Genomic DNA, 18,284 nt, shown 5'->3' with positions numbered 1-18,284 from the left:
GATTAAAATTCGAAAAACAGCCTACCTCAGACACATAATGCGCCACCAGGAATATAGCCAGATCCAACTAATTACAGAAGGCAAGATTGAGGGAAAGCGAGGTATGGGAAGAAAGAAGAAATCATTGTTAAGAAACATGAGAGAATGTGCACTAAGCCCAAAACAAAGACCAATTTGTCATATTGGTTGCCAACCTCAAACGAGACGGCACTTAGGAGGGGAGGATAGCTAAGGAACTTTAGGAGAATTCAAGGAAATGATAAAGAAAAGGCTAATAAGTGCCCATCAAAAGCAACAATTCAAGCAATTGACTTTGGATCATTTGGAAAGTATAAAATGCGAAGTAGATGTGTATCTTGGAGGAACCACACCGTAAGTAGTCTTTACAGCTCTATGGAGCCAAATTTGACAGTTGGAACGTTAAGAAACACTTTAATAATTTGCTTGCGTCACGGAACAGCTGTCATAACTGTCAAAACTCACTCAACAATCACCTGAAAGTATAAAATGTTTCAAAAATGCTGCAATTGCATCGCGACAATACGCATTGCAATTTCCACAGAAAAGACGTTTTTCTCGTGAAGTGTTTTCCAGGTTAGCTAGGAGACTACTGGAAACTGGTAATGTGCAGACCGTTCAAAGACCTGTACGAGTTCGCAGAACACGCACCGTAGAAAATATTACTAACGTGTTGGCCTATGTTCAATATGATCCCACCTTAAGTACCAGAAAATATTTCTGAGGACTTGGGAGTTCCTAAAACAATTGTTCACGACATTCTGCAAAATAAAAAAATGCACCCCTACCACATTGTTCTACATCAGGCATTAACTGACACTGATTATGACTGTAGACTAAACTATTATCATTGGCTTTTAAATATGATTCGGGAAAATCCAAATGTTCTATCACGTGTATTATGGACGGACGAATCCACTTTCAGTAGCGCAGGGGGTGTAAAACATGCATTACTGGTCCGAGAATAACCCACATTGAATGCGACAAGTCGAACATTAAAATCGTTGAAGATTAAACGTATGGTGTGGAATCGTGGAAGGAAAAATTGAATTGAAGAAAACTGATAATGGAGATGGGTTTTTGGAATTTTTAAACGTTTCCCTTCCACCACTTTTGGAAAACGTGCCTTTGGAAACAAGAAGAAATATGTGGTTCCAACTTGATGGATGTCCGGCGAATTCTGACCGAAACGTTCGTCACCATTTAGGCGAGCAATATTCAAATCGTGTTATTGGAAGAGGAAGTTTGTTTCACTGGCCGCGCGCGTTAGCCAGATGTAACATAGTTAGTTGAAGTTGTAACAGTTCATTGACATGCATAGCTAAGTATTATTATTAATCGTATTGCATCAATCGGTTTGCTATTATAAGTATTTTATGTATACACAGCAACCTATATTATATTGTATGAGTAGGCATAATAGAGTACGATAAATATAATCGATTTATTCAGCAAATATACAGGGTGTCCGGAAAATACGTGTACAACGTTTGACGACAGACTCCTGACGTCAAAATATGTCGATCTAAGCCGACTTAGTTATATCCAAAATTATCTCGTTTAGCCGGTAGAGGGCGTCAAAAATTTGTAAAAATATTGGTTTTTTACTAAATTACGTGAAAACCTGCTAATGGATTTTAATGAATTTTAGTATGTAGACTAATACTATAAAATGACGTTTTCTAGTAGTATAGTCACCGGCTGTAAATAAGTGGAAGTGTTATAAAAGTGATATAATACGTCAACATTTCTCCTCATTTTTTATATGAACGGCGTTATGACAACCCAGATATTTTTGTCGAGTGACCGGAAGTATTTTGAAGCTATTTTACCTCTTTAATATTTCACGGTGGATGAGCTGTTTCGCCAGAAAAAAAAAATTTACAATTACCTGCATACATCAAAGTAGGTATAATAAAGTTGAAATTATTTATTGTAAGAAACTAAGTAAACCAAAAACATTACTTAAGCAAATGTGTAAAATGACCGCCATCTTGCTGAATACACTTATCTCTTTAAGAAATGAAATTGTACCCAACATTTTTACAAATTTTTGACGCCCTCTACCGGCTAAACGAGACAATTTTGGATATAACTAAGTCGGCTTAGATCGACATATTTTGACGTCAGGAGTCTGTCGTCAAACGTTGTACACGTATTTTCCGGACACCCTGTATATTGAATACAGGGAACTTGCCGGAGTATCATTTACTACCTTTACAATTTTTAAAACACTTTTCAATGCAAGGCACATTTATTAAGAGTCGAAAAAGTTGTACCAATTAAGAACTGTTTTTTTCAATTTTAAAGGTGGTAATTGGTCCAAATCGCGCTCCCGAACACGAATCCTTTCCGAGTGTGAAGTTTACAATCCCAAAACTAATTGTTGGAATCGTATAGCACCAATGCAATGGAGAAGATGTTCTCCAGGAGTGACTAGTTTAAAACAACGTTTATATGTGATTGGAGGGTAAGTACCAATTAAGTACACAGTTGTATTTTCCAAGCAAACTTTACAGGGTGATCCAAAAAGCCGTGCATGCGACTGTTTCTCGATAACTATACATAGAAGAAAAAAATCTGTTTAGTTCCAAGCGCTAAGACTCATGATTTTACTAAAATGAATCCGAAAACTCTGAAAATTTAAATGGACTGATATAGTAAAAATACCAACGTAATTGCCTGTCCTTGACGAAAAATTTTGCTATTTAACTTTTTTTTCGATATCTTCTTATAAATGGGTCCAAAGTTTGCTGATCATAAAGACTTTTTTTTTGGGGCATTTTGCCACCAGCAGGGGACGCGCTTGAAAATTCGAGTTAACTCAGGGTCAGGCGTTTTCCTATATACAGGATGTTACAAACTCGATGCATTACCATTGCTATCTCAGAAACTATAGTTGATAAAGCTTTAGTTAAACGGAGGCAGTACTTTAATGCTAAACAATTTGGTAAAAAAAAAAATTCGCATAAGTTGCATACAACATTATTTATTAAATCAACTTGTTTGATGACAAAAGCACAGCAAATACAGGGTTAACTACCCAAATCATTCAGTAAAAGTATATTAGGATCCAATATTAATAGAAATTTGAAATTTTGGAATTAAATGAAATTTGGTGAGTGCTATGTTTTAAAAACATTTTCATTTTTCTGTCACTTTCGGTTTGACCGGAAGTTGATGCAAAATGCTTATTTCAATTCGAACACTCTGTATATTATTGTATTTCTGAATAGTCCTATCGATTTCAAATATTTTTTATGTATCTATCCTATATCTATCTACAATGGTTTTCGAGATATTGACGTTTGAAAAATGACACTTTTACGTTTTCAAGTGTCTTAACTTCTAACCAGAATGAGATAGAGCAAAATGGCTTGCATGTTGTTATATTAACTTTTTGAGATCTATCAATTGGTAATATTTTTAATTTTAACATGTGTCAATTATATTAGTAAGAAAATTGATTTTCTTTACAAGTGTAAACATTATTGACTAAGGGCCGGTACTTTCACCTCCGAATAAATTTATTCTTAGGGTAATTTCTATAGAAATGACGGAATTGACCAATAGCAACGTCTAATTTCACGGTTTGCAATAAAGTTATTCTGAACTGAAAGTACTGTTCCTAAATAAGATTATTATACATGGTGGTCCATTTTTAAGTGTCAATAATTCACCATTCGATAGCTCATCAAACAATAAGTTCTCATGCATTGTGTCATTTCCTTGAAAAATGCGTCTTAAGGAAGATACTCCTCTTCAAAGCTTAGTTAAAAAAATTCGCTTTTTTGGTATAACTGTCAGACCGTTGCGTTGGAGCAATTTTGACCAAACTTGGAACAAATACTTATGAAATTAATACTCATTATTTTTGTTAATTACGTTTGTCAAAATTGTCCAGTGGCGAGATACTGTCATAATCATTTTTCCGTCCGATTTTCTATAACGAATACATTTAAATCAAAAAACAACAACTGTATATTTGATTTTTCAATTAAGAATACACTTTTAATCATCTTTGCAAACAGAGGCTTTCATTTTAGTAATTTTACTATACATTTTCGTTCAATTTAAGGAGCTCTGCGTCGTTCGGGCAACAGCAGTCTCGTGCAGAAAACTACCTTTTTCCGCACTTGTGAGGTAATAGTTCTTTACCTAACAAGAGCGGGAAGTGACACTTTTCCGCACGCTGATTGCAGTTGACAAAACGACGCGAAGCGGAGTTCGGTCAGCTATCGATTGCGGAAAAGACACTTCCGGCACGTATTAGCTACAATATTTTTCTTACAATCCTGCAGAAAACTACAATGCGTACATTAGCATTTTACAATTAGTGTTTATGTCATGCTATTTGTAGATGAAGGGGTTACAATAGAAAACCAGTCAATTCAATTTCTTGCAGGTGGGTAGTCAGTTGAGATTTTAGACGTTGTCAAAATATTTTTCTTAAGATTACTACCATACTACTCAGGCAAAACACAGTTCATTTAAATTGTAATACATTAACAAGTAGTTATTAAATAGTCACTTAAACTGAGCATGTAAAAAAATAACTAAATATAACGTATAATTAAACTATAATAATTTAACGAAAGACATTAAATTATCAATGCAATAAAAAACGTGCGGTAATAGTATATTCTATATTAAGAGCGGAAAGTACTTTCGGCTCGAAATATGACGATATTTTTTCGACGACTGCTGTGGGGTGGAGTAGAAGGACAATTCACATCATTTTCGTCGCTCGAACTCATTGTCACCGATAAATCACTTTGACGGAATGCCTTTATTTCAAACAGGTTTGTCAAGCGTTGTTATGGAATCGCCGAAAATGTTGGTGAGTAGATTGTAAGTAGAAAGCGAAAACGCTCTAGAGCAGAAAATGGATCCCTTTCTGCTTTTAAATGGAAGCGTACATGAGGCACTTTCAAAGTCAGTCGTCGAAAAAGTACTTTACCGCACTAGAGCGGAAAAGTGCTACTTCTGCCATGAAAAATCGTGCGGCAAAGCACACTTCCGCACGATCGTAGGAAAATAACTAATAATATGTCAACGTGAAGTAGTAGTCCATTTTTCTCAAAGTGGAGGTGTATGTGTAAAAGTGATGGGAAAGGCTCTATGATCAGCCGTTTTCGAGATATTTCATTTCCTTCAAAGAAAATTTTGGACTTCGATAACCTCAATGGGTAAGTTTAGTTTTAATTATTATTTATAATGATAAGAACAAAAAGTGGGAAATATTCATGTCAGGTATAATTCAAAACATGCAACATTTTCAAAGACTGTTTTAAAATGCCATATAATTATGTATTGAATATGATCTGTATAAAAAAAATAAGTTGAAAAAAGCAAAACCAGGAATATTTTTTTAGTTTGACATCTTTATTAGGCCCTCTAGAGGTAGTCTTTTACGAAGGTTGACTTTCCATTTCTGAAGATCGGTCGTTAAACGGCTTTTCCTACTCGGGTGCGATAATGTGCACTTTTTCACACTAGTGCGGTAAAGGTACTTTTTCCCCCCCTTTAACTGCTGACAGTCTCGTGCGGGAATAGTACCACTTTTCGCACTTGTTAGGTAAATAACTATTCCAGATATAGCTGACGTTTTTTTTTTGCAACTCAACTCACTCTTTCTAACTTTGTATCATTTTTTAACCAAACATATTGTATACCGTGTTCATTGATTAGATTCAGTGTGTGATTGTAGGCTCTGGTGGATATAGTTATTACTCTAACAAGTGTAGAAAGTGCATGAGACTTGCCCGCACGCTCAAGACGAGTGTAGTGGCTTTAGTCGAGTCAAGTGCTGGAAAGAGCCGGATTCTGTTTGGAAAAGCACTTATTTCCACTTTCAAACGAGTGAAGAAAAATAAACTTTACCTAAAACTACAATTATATATCTTATGTTTTGCCTATACATTATGAATAAATAATACCTTCGAAACGGTGTAGGATATAGTGTTGATAACAGCCTGAGGGCATTATAAGCGGGCGTTATCATAACGCCCTGAAACCTTTTTTAATACTATCAATGGCATTTTTATTCCTCCATGCCATAAAACTTCGTATTCCCTATGCTAGGATGGTCTTGACTTTTTAGGTAATAAACCTTCGTTAGTTTTGCTGCATTTTCTTATACCAGGTGTCCAAGAGCACCCTGGACATAGGAGATTAACATGGGAAAACGGTTTTGATTTTTTTGCGCCTGTACGGTTGATTTGATTGGAAAATCGTAACAATGAAAGTTGTAGTACCTATCACGGACTAGTTTTCTGTATTTTTTCCGATCTCTAACTTGAACCCTTTCGACGTAAAACAAGAACAAAAATGAGAAAATTTAAACTTTTGGCCTGCACTGTATAGGCGATTGTCGGGCAACGGGTAAACAGGTCATTGTTGCTGGTACGGTTGCTCGACAACCGCTTATACAGTGCAGGTAAAAAGTTAAAATTTTCGCATTTTTGTTCGTGTTTTACGACGAAAGGGCTCAAGTTACAGATCTGAAAAAAATACAGAAAACTAGTCCGTGATAGGTACTACAACTTTCATTAATACGATTTTTCAATCAAATAAACCGTACAGGCGCAAAAAAATCAAAACCGTTTTCCCATGTTAATCTCCTATGTCCAGGGTGCTCTTGGACACCTGGTATATTTTCTAAAATTTCGTTCAGATTTTGCCATTTTCACTAACTGACAGAACTATCAAAGTCACATCATTCAGGTAAAATAATCACTAAATAACTTACCGGTAACGGTATACCTTAGTTTCCGATGCCAGAAATAGTAAATAATTGTTGAATTAGGTGAAACATAAAACATTGTATGCACTACAGGCGTTAGGGAGAATATAATGTCCGAAAAATGGCCGAAACCTTCAGGACATTATGTTCTCTCTAACGACCTTGGTACATAAATAGCTATTTAAGCATCTATTTTATTATTCTACCAAAAAATAATCCAAATATCTGCTTAAGTGATCAAAATTAACACCAAATCCATTAAAATTACTTCTAGGAACGAAACGCTCCTCTTTGGGTTCTTGTTCCTTTCACGGCTTAATTTACGCTTGCGGAGGGTACGATGGTGTTTCCAGACTCAGTTCAATGGAAAGTTTTGATCCATTGACTGGGATTTGAAACAGTTGTCCTGATATGCACTCAAAGGACTTATTGCAAAATTGCAGTTCTCGGTAAACTCGTTTTCCTAACATTTCAATTTTATTAGATATTTTATAACAGAATCCTTATCTATCCTCCCTCTCTCTATGCTATTGGTGGGTATAACACCGTGGGTGAAAGGTTTGTTTATTTTTCTATATATTTAGTATTGTTAATTAAAATGTGTTTAATGTAGATATGACCCTCGAGAAGGTAAATGGGATTCAGTGCCTTCAATGTCAACTTCAAGGTATAATTGTGGAGTAGCGGCTTTAGATGGCAATTTGTACTGTATAGGAGGTAATTTTCAGTATGCATTAAGATAACCTTTACTATAGCATAATATTTAACGGACTTAGGACTAGACAGAGTTGATGTTCTAAGTAATGGGGAACGATTGAACCTACGGATGATGAGTTCGGAACCTGTTACGCCAATGCACACCGCAAGGTACTTACTACATGCACAACTAAATTGCACACTTATTTTAACTTAACCTAATTATATTTCTTTCTAAAAGGTACGGGCATGAATTAGTATCATTGAATGGTCGGTTATTGGCTGTTGGAGGGGTTAATAACCGTTTTGATAGCTTAAATTCGGTGGAAGAGTTTGATATTAAAACCAACGAATGGACATTAATCACATCTATGCTTTCCGAAAAAGGTGGATTAGGAGGAGCAGTCTTGAATTGCGTCAATTTAGAGCACCTCTTGGACAAACTAGTACCTAGTTAATGAGAACAATGTGATAGGTACACGGCGTTAATTATTTTAACAGATTATTAGGCTGGTTGCTATATTACAAAACCGAAGTTTTAATTTTGCAAAAGAAAAACGAAGCAGTGTGTTTCCGTAATATCGTATTTCGGTAGGTTAATAGAGTCCTCTAGTGGAAATAATACGATCTCTGGATTTACATTTTGAATACTGTAGGCTGTAGATTCTAAGTTATTCTCAGTTCTAAATCGAGTACCTATTGGCATATAGTAGCTTTATTTATTACAAACCATCTGTAAAATCATCAATCACATAATTATAATGATATTTATGTTTCACCTATACATTATGAACAAATAATACTTTGAAAACGATGTAGATTATAACAACCTGCGGGCCTTTTTTAATATTAGCAATGGCATTTTTATTCATTCATTACATAAAAACTACGAATTTCCTACCTTAGGATGCTCTTGACTTTTTAGGTAATTAACTTTCGTTAGCTGTTGCTGCATTTTCTTTTATATTTAAGGCCGAAACTTGTCACTATGTTCTCTCTAACGTCCTTAGTACATAAATAGCTATAATATCGACTGATAATTATAATGCACTATCGCACATCTGTTTCTCAATATTTTACTTATTAGTTCTTTAGACTAGTGTCAGTTAGGTTATACCTTGAAATACTGTTTTATAATTAATATTAATAATAATAATCCATTTATATCCGCAATTTAACATAAAAAAATGTAACTGTCGAAAACGTCAAAAGATAAAAAATATAATTTCAAAAATTAAAATTATGTCTGTCAATCGCCAAAAACTAAAAACCCGCGTTTAAAAAAAAAATGCTCCGAAGAAGCAGCACTTTTGTAGTAGAAATTTTTTTTATTTAAATTAAAAAACATGAACTGTTGGAAAACTTTTAATGGTACTTTTGAGGTTATTATAAAACCTGCAGGCATTAAAAACCATATTCTATTGATAAACTGCGGTACGGTGCAATCCAGGTACCAGCCGATCCTTATATCTAGTGTCATGATTATGCGATACTCGAGACGCCTCAAAAAGAGCTTTATTCTTAAAAACATAGACGCAGATTTCAAAAATATAGATGCTCGCCAGAGGTAATCTTTTCAGTCGAACAAACGACTCTCTACATGATTGACGAAGACCCGTGACACCTGCGAACTCGCGAAATTAAGATCGCAGCGCCATTTGAACTAAAATCGGGCAGCCCGTTTCTAACCTGACAATGTAAATAATATGATACTGCCACTTCATATTTGCTAAATTCCTAACCGAAATCAATGTAAACAAACGGGGAAATGACAGCTGGAATGCCCGAAACGGTTTTCAAAACTGATCACTAGAGGGAATATCTCTTATCTTGAAACGCCAATAGAGTCAGAAACACATCAAAACTGAAATGATTTGACATAAATTTTGGTGCGTAACAATTTTTGCGTAATTTATTACAAACAGCCCCATTATGATCGTACCAGAGTAAACAAGAGTCAAAAGTTAATCCCAGCATCTTCGATGTCCTAGAAGAAGTTATAGGACGATCAGAATGCTCAAACATAGTCGCTCTCTCCGACAAAGCTCTGTTATTGGAGAAATGAAGAAAGTGGGTCTTGCTTACATTGAGATTTACTTGATTCTTATCGGACCACAACAAAATCTTATTATGAACCAATTCGGTTTTTGCAATAGTGCCTTTAGAGCTCGCATCTAAAATAAGGATATTTGTGTCGTCAGCATATGCTGTAACAAAAACATCCGCAGCGACCCCATTAATTATTTTAGTAAGTTGCGTAATCATGGTCTTATGGCCGATTGCACCAACAAATTTCATTTCAGTTGCCATTTGCATGTGACAGTTCAGATTGCAAAATGTCACAATCAAAACAAGACTTAACTAAGTCAGCTTAAAAATACGATGGTGCAAATAGTCCTTAATAAAATGACATGTAGAAAACATCGGCTTTTTTTCGGTTTTTGAGATATTTTGCAAAAACTGAATTTTGTAATTCTACGTTTTATTTTTGTGTCTGTTAAAGCTTTATTAAGTGGCATTATCAGTTTTCTATTCCGACGTTTCCTCTTTGCGGAACCATCCTCAACTTTATTTTATTAAATACGGTCCTGTTGTTTTCATGTTAGATTTTGAAAGCCCTTTTAGTTGTTGTTCAGTGTGGACAAAAAAGGTTCCAAAAGTGATGCGTCACACATTCACCCATAGAGAGTATGCCGACATGATATTCGTGTATGGTTTCTGCAATGGTAGCGCAATGCGAGCTGTTGATTATTATCGACGTCGTTTTCCAAATCGAAGAGTTCCTAATCGAAAAGTTTTTCAAAAATGTTTTGCAAGGATCCAGGAAACTGGAATGTTTCCAAGCGTAAGGATTGATTCTGGACGAGAGGAGGGTTTAGATGCTGAAGTTGAAAAAAATGATCTGGATATAGCTGAAGTGCGAGGCGGATTGGTGTTGAACTTCAAATACTATCATATGTGGCCATCACATATTTTTCCAATGCCCTATCAACTATGATAGATTCTTTGACCTTTATAGAGACCTGCAGAGTGGGGATGTATCATCCCCCATGGGTTTTATTAGTTTGATTGAGAGCCCAACAGACATGTTAATCAACCGACTAAATAAATACATCAATTTTTATGAAATATCCATTTGATCTAGAATAAGAATGATAATAATGGCGTAAAATAATAATAAACTAATAGTTTTAATTTAAAAAAAAAACATATATTTGTACTTAAACTGATTTGAATTGTTATAGAGATCTAGGGATTAAGATAGTATGATTGTAGACAACTGATCAAATGCCTTTCCTATATTGTTTGTAAATAAGGTTCCTGGACCCATTTTGCTTTCAGCCAGTAGTTGTGTTGTCTTTCTAACGCTCAGCATATAAAGGAGAAAGCAAACCTCAGAAACCACACAAGACAACCAATTGATTTGTATACCGAGGCACCAAAAGGCCTGCCTGAGGATGGCCTAGAGTCAGACAAATCCTAGGCAAAAAGAAAACCCCTGGCAAATTGCCCCATAAAGGGAGCAGAAGCCATATTCCCCTAGTTAGATAGGGGATCCAGGAAGGAAGGAAGACGGAATTGAAATTGTAGGGTAGGTTATGTTTTATGGTTATTTTATAGTAATTCATGCTTAGGAAGTTATCTTCTGCGGGGAAAACAGGCCGTTTAAGCGTTATGTTATTCAATAGTGTTCAAACAATAGTAAGAACTGTCCCAAAAAGATATTTTTACAAAAAAAAAACCCTGTGACCTGTATAATGAGTATTTCGCGTCCTAACTTTAGCCTTTCACATACGTTATAAAGTTGAATTTCTCATTTTAACTTCCTTTTTAAGCTTTAAAAAAATTACTAGCGATATAACGTTGAAACGTAAGACGTAACAGCTCGTTTTAATGCTTAAAATTTAAAAAATATATTTAAAATCCATTATGATTTACGACTCATTCATTTTTCATTTATCATAACCTATATCTGTCTGCAACGGTTTTCAAGATATTGACGTTTTAAAAATAATATTTTTAGGTTTTGGAAAAATTGGGTGTCAAAGCTCCTAATCTAAATAAGATAGAGCAAAACAGCTTGCATGTCCCTATCTTAACTTTTTGAGAACCATCATTTGGTTGACAGCCAGAAGTTGACACCTACTGCAAGTAAAACCGGAGGTGCAAAAATTGAGCATGCTGACTTTACTATAATGTTACCAAATTTTCAAAACTTACCTATCGGTAGTTTTTCTTATATCGATCGATGTCTTCCGTCGTGAGACACCCCCTATACAGGTTATTCTTAATGATATTGTTGCATGCATATCAGTTTGTTTTTTTTGTTTGTATCAATTAGTTATAACAAACAAATTCAATCACTTACTGTGTTTAAGAAACGTAATCCAATCATTTGTAATATGAAATGGAATACGTTGTCTTAAATTACTTTTCGCGCGTCACTTTTTCTAGCCTAACACCTGCTCGAAGACTGAAGACCTTGCTCGAAGACCGACCTAGAGACCAGTGACCTCCCTCTGGGGATGACCCCAGAGTTCGGTGCCTTAGCCGAGCTACGGTGCATCTTTTATACTCGTCAGCGACCTCATTACGCTAACCTTGCTGACCTATGGTGGTTACTGGGTGTGCACCGTAACTACTAACACGGGTGTGACAGTATTATGCTCATAAATTCACACAATCCTAGTAGTTAAAATCAGTTTGGTTAATCATTCAAAAAAATTAATTAAAGCCAGGGTTAAACGGGTCAAATATAACAAAACACGCTTGATTTACTTGAATCGTTCAATCAGAAAAACAACGACGTGGTCGAATAACCGTACTCCTCAGAATCTTCCAGAAGCTTTTCTCTGCCCTCGGGCAAAGCAAAGTTAGGGAGATCCTCGATTTTTAACGACTGGGAACGCCTGAGATAAACCCGTTTCAGAATAAATATACAGGGTGTTTCATAATATTCAGGATATAGCAGCTCGTCCAAAAATATAAAAATGAGTTTCTATTAGTTTACCCTCTAAAAATGGTGCCTTTTAGAGCTACAGCGTGTTACAATTGATAAAAAAAATTAGTTTTGGAGCACAAGATGGAGCACCGTCCAAAATGGTCCCTACACGAACCTCGAGGGTCCAAACTAATTGCGCGCTTTTGCAAACGGAGAACAGCCAGAAACAGGCTGGCCGAGCAATTCCCCCAAAAAGCAATGCCGTACCTCAAGTGAGACTCCACAAGTGAAAAGTATACACTCTTAGCAACCCGAGATCCTAGCGTTTTCCTTGTGCTTCTAACAGCATAGCAAGAAGCAGCCAGTTCACCTTTTAATTGCAAAACATGCTGGTCAAATTTAAATCCCTCATCCAACCTCAGTCTCAAATACTTCGCCGATTCCAAGCTCGCAATTGTTGTGTTATCAAATGAGGCATGAATAGAGCATTTAAAGTTTATTATGTTAGTTTTCCCCAGATTTAAAGTAAGGGAATTAATCGAACACAACAATTTGACTGCAGCCAGGTCTCTGAGCACCATTTCTTCCAACACTAGAGGATTTCTGTGGCGCCTCACAATCGCAGTGTCATCTGCAAAAGATATACATCTTCCTTCTTTACTTCCTTTTGTATGTCAATGATTTACGCGACACCAAAAACAAGATTGGACCCAAAATCGATCCCAGCAACAAGCTCTCCTCTACCAGACTCCTCATCCTGAAATCTGACAACCTGTGATCGTCCATACAAATTTGATCTGAACCAGTCCAAAATAAAACCCCTAAAACCGCACCTCTCGAGCTTCACAAGTAAGGTCAAATAGGAAACACTGTCGAAGGCTTTAGTGAAGTCAACAAAGACAGCTGACGCCACCTCATCCTCATTTATACCCACATACAGGACCCCAAACATAGCATCCCCCGTGCCCAAACCCGAGTGAAAACCAAATTGTGTCGGAGAAAGGACCCCATGCTTCTCCAAGAAACCGTTGATCCTTTTCTTCATAATTATCTCAATAATCTTGCCCATCGGGGGCAGCAAATAAATCGGCCTATAACTAGAAGCCAAGTGTCTATCACCACCCTTAAACAATGATAGTACTGTTGCAGACTTCAAAAAAGAAGGAAAGTAACCGCGAAGAATCGATTCCTTAACTACAACCGTTAAAGCAGCCAGTGCTACGGAAGATGCTCGTAGATTTTGACAGATAGTCCGTCCCAGCCCACTGCACTCTTATATTTTATTTCAGCAAAAGTGGTTCTTAATTCTGCGACATCCACTGGTACGAAACCTGAAACGCAAAATCCAATACCGTCGACATAATTAATTTTGTCGACGGTATTGGATTTTGGCAACAGCGTACTGAAAATATGTCCTACTTGGTATTTTTTTCGTTTACTGTCTTTGTCCGACGCATGCAATTATCTACGTTTCTCTGTCAGTTACACGGTTTTCCTATGGTCGGTTTTGGATTTACCACACCTGTATATTCCAATCTCCGCACAATATTACACTAGAATTTAATGGTAATGTTACGATTTTCCCGTGGGTTCACACAAAGTCAGTTTAACTTAACAATTAATAAATTTATTAACACTTCAAAACACTCCGTACAATAATTAACACAGCTACTAAAAACACTACTACAATTCCACAATTATTCCACTATTTAAACTTTACCGCTTTCCCCAAATTCACTACTCCCGCGGTTTACACCGCGTCTTTTATATTCGCAAACCACGTTCTAGAATGACCGCGAAACGCTTCGCGATTTGCGTCGAATTTTAACGATTGTTCCAGGTCCGGCGCTTCCTAACTGTGGCCTACTTTAATACGCGCCCGGCCAGATATTACGGCGCATCGGTTTCATCCCGAAGCGAGCGCTTGTTAAGAAGTATCGAGCATAGTAGGCCCAGACCGTAACAGTAATTTGTTTACAAATTTTTCAATTCTATCAAAAAAGATATCGCAATCAAACGATGGAGAACGATACGCGCATAAAACATACAAGTTTAAAACAATATGATTATAGTTTTAGGTTATAACTGAAGGCAGAGGCTAAGAGGATCCATTATACAGGGTGGACAGTGGAGTTATGGGACATAAGTAATGGGAGCTACAGCATATTCCTGACATCAAAATAATACGGTTTAGCTAAATTAGATACAGGGTGTGAAAGTTGAAATTTTGTTCTTGATTTTTTATCGATCATCAAGGTCTTTTCATATAATAATAACTGAAAATTTGTGTCTCAAAACCGGCAAAGATCGATTCCCCTGTTGTTCTAGTATGCATATTTGTTACTTTTGAGCCATTCTACGTCTGTTGGGACCACTTTTACGTCTGTTGGGACCACTTCTACGTCTGTTGGGACCACATTGGACGCTGAATTTGGCTCGTTCGTGATTAATCTGTGCCAAATTGTATTCCTTCGTCTCAGAACCGGCAAAGATCGATTCCGCTGTTGTTCTAATCTGCATAATTGTTACTTTTGAGCCATTCTAATGTGGTTTTGACCTCCGGTAAATACGATTTCATTTATTTTGCAGTAGCTAATAGGGGGCGCTACCTGTAACCATTTCAGCTGCTTAAAAAGACTTAAACTTTTTTTTACGCAACTGAAACGAACATACGACTTTAAAATATGGTTCTAATATGTTTTCTATGTAAAAAAGGAATACTAGTTTTAGATCTTAAAAGGACCGTTTTCGAGATATTTAATGTATGTAATATTGCAATCATATTTTGAAATTATGTCCGATTCAGCAGCTGAAAAGGTTATAGGTAGCGCCCCCTATTAGCTACTTCAAAATAGATGAAAGCATCGTATTTACCGGCTGTCAAAACCCCCTTAACTTATATCAAAAGACCTAGATGATATGATTAAAAATCAAGAACAAAATTTCAACTTTCACACCCTGTATCTTTCTTAATATTAACATTCGGTATAGGACAATTTAGCTAAATCGTATTATTTTGATTTCAGGAATATGCTGCAGCTATATGTCCCATTACTTATGGTCCACCCTGTATAGTATATGACCAACCAATCAAGGTTTATATACCATGTATTCTCAGTAGCATTTAGAGGTCTATGAAAGTTGCAAAATGGTCCTAGAGGCAGTGTTGCCAAGTCAAAATAATTAATGGCGGTAGAATAATCGGTCAAAAACGGTAGATCAAAAAACAAACAAATTTCATTTTACATTAGTATACAGGGTTATTAATGATTGTGAAACATTTTAATCATCGATTCTACATCGAAAAATAATACCAATTCGCTCTATAAACCATATTTCAAAAATACAGATTTTAATTTTTTCCTGTTTTCTAAGTTTTGACATTAGATTAGTGACAGATATCACGTGGTTTTAGAGAATAATTTAGCTAGACAGTCACGTCGCCTCTATCAAAATATCTGTTATATGTAAATCTCAAAAACACGTTTTATATCGAATACTGCAAGAAAACTTTATTAACTCTGATTTTTACAACTATTGAGTACAATTTGACAGTTTTGATGTTAGTGACAATTGTCACGTGGTTCTAGAACACTATTTAACTTGATGGTCACGTGACAATTGTCAATATAACTGTCATAAATCTCAGACACACGTCTTGTTTCGATAACTATAAAAAAAAATATTAAACTGTAATTCTTGCGTATTCTAGACAAAATTTGACAGTTTTAACATTAGTGACAGATATCACGAGGTTTCAAAGGATAATTTAGTTAGACAGTCACGTGGCACTATCAAAATATATCAGAAACAAGTTTCATATCGAATACTGCAAGAAATCTTTTTCTCACCCTGATTTTTGTAACTTTTGAGTACAGTTTGACAGCTTTCACGTTAGTGACAGTTGTCACGTGGTTCTAAAACACTATTGAACTACACGGTCACGTAACAAATTTTGACAGTTTTGACATTACTCACAGATATCACATGGTTTTAGCAGATAATTTAGCTTGACGGTCATGTGATAATTGTCAAAATAACTGTTATAAATCTCAGAAACACGTTTTATATCGAATACTGCAAGAAATCTTTCTTAACTCTGATTTTTGAAACTATTGAATAGTTTGATAGTTTTGACATTAGTGACAGATATCACGTGGCCACTATCAAAATACCTGTTATAAATCTCAAAAACGCGTTTTATATCGATTACTGCAAGAAAACTTTTTTTAACTCTGATTTTTACAACTTTTGAGTACAGTTTGACAGTTTTGATGATAGTGATAAATGTCACGTGGTTATAGAACACTATTTAACTAGATTGTCACGTGACAATTGTCAATATAACTATCATAAATCTCAGACACACGTCTTGTTTCAATAACTGTAAAAAAACCGTATTAAACTGTAATTCTTGCAGATTCTATACAAAATTTGTCAGTTTTGACATTAGTGACAGATATCACGTGGTTGCAGAGGATAATTTAGCTAGACAGTCGCGTAGCCACTACCAAAATAACTGTTATAAATCTCAAAAACACGTTTTATATCGAATACTGCAATAAAACTTTTTCTAATTCTTTTTCTAAATAAAACAATTCTGATTTTTACAACTTTTGGGTACAGTTTGACAGTTTTGATGTTAGTGACAATTGTCACGCGGTTCTAGAACACTATTTAACTAGATGGCCACATTTTTCAAAACCTTCCAGATCTTTAAAGAAGCTTGTAAAACTAGTCATAACGTTCTAGAGCCTTTGGTAACGTTTCCAAACCTTCCAAAGAAGAAAATAGAAGAGAAAATCTTTTATAAATTTTCTAGAACTAACCAGAAGGTTCTAGAGCCCTTAGCAACAGTCTCAAACCTGCAAAAGACCTTTGCACAAGCTTTTAGAACTTGTCAGAATGTCATAGAGCCTTTAGCAACGTTCTAAAACCTTCCAGATCTTTGAACAAACTTCTGTAGCTTGCCCGAACGTTCTACAGTGTTTTGCAACGTCCCAAAGATTTCGAAATCTTTGTAGAAGCTTCTAAAACTTGCCAGAATGTTCTAGAGCCTTGTGCAGTAATTAAAAACTTCTAAAAATTGTCAGAATGATACTTAGCCTTGCCACCAGATGGCACCAACATCGTAAGGGAAATTTATTATCGTGTAGTACATAATCTTGGGTTATGTTATACAAAATTACTTTTGTATTTTATATTGTATATTATTATTACTTTTTGTTATTAACTCTTTAATATTCTAAGTAGTAGTAATAGTATTGTATTTCGTTTTCCTTTGTAATTTACCTAAATTTTTTGTTTTTGTTTTGCTTTTTGTAGATGATTTATGTTTGTATTTGTAAATGGCAATTAGATAAAATTTATTAGGCAATAAATGGAGATTATTTTTACAACTATTGAGTACAATTTGACAGTTTTGATGTTAGTGACAATTGTCACGTGGTTCTAGAACACTATTTAACTTGATGGTCACGTGACAATTGTCAATATAACTGTCATAAATCTCAGACACACGTCTTGTTTCGATAACTATAAAAAAAAATATTAAACTGTAATTCTTGCGTATTCTAGACAAAATTTGACAGTTTTAACATTAGTGACAGATATCACGAGGTTTCAAAGGATAATTTAGTTAGACAGTCACGTGGCACTATCAAAATATATCAGAAACAAGTTTCATATCGAATACTGCAAGAAATCTTTTTCTCACCCTGATTTTTGTAACTTTTGAGTACAGTTTGACAGCTTTCACGTTAGTGACAGTTGTCACGTGGTTCTAAAACACTATTGAACTACACGGTCACGTAACAAATTTTGACAGTTTTGACATTACTCACAGATATCACATGGTTTTAGCAGATAATTTAGCTTGACGGT

General features: G+C 35.5%; 1 protein-coding gene across 1 annotated transcript; it reads left to right on the top strand.

Moving 5' to 3' along the window:
• The first annotated feature begins 7,212 nt into the window (after positions 1-7,212).
• LOC145726398 (influenza virus NS1A-binding protein homolog A-like) lies at positions 7,213-8,699 on the top strand. The gene is made up of 3 exons (XM_081975449.1): positions 7,213-7,480; positions 7,540-7,630; positions 7,701-8,699. Exons 1-3 carry the CDS (start codon positions 7,417-7,419, stop codon positions 7,915-7,917), a joined length of 372 nt encoding a protein of 123 aa, XP_081831575.1. The 5' UTR covers positions 7,213-7,416; the 3' UTR covers positions 7,918-8,699.
• The last annotated feature ends 9,585 nt before the right edge of the window (positions 8,700-18,284 follow it).

The sequence above is a fragment of the Ips typographus genome, linkage group LG3 (assembly GCF_016097725.1).
Source record: "Ips typographus isolate SLU linkage group LG3, UJ_Ityp_2.0, whole genome shotgun sequence".
Classification (NCBI taxonomy): Eukaryota; Metazoa; Arthropoda; class Insecta; order Coleoptera; family Curculionidae; genus Ips; species Ips typographus.
The sequence above is the reverse complement of the archived record's forward strand: the minus strand, read 5'-3'. Positions and strand labels throughout refer to the sequence as shown.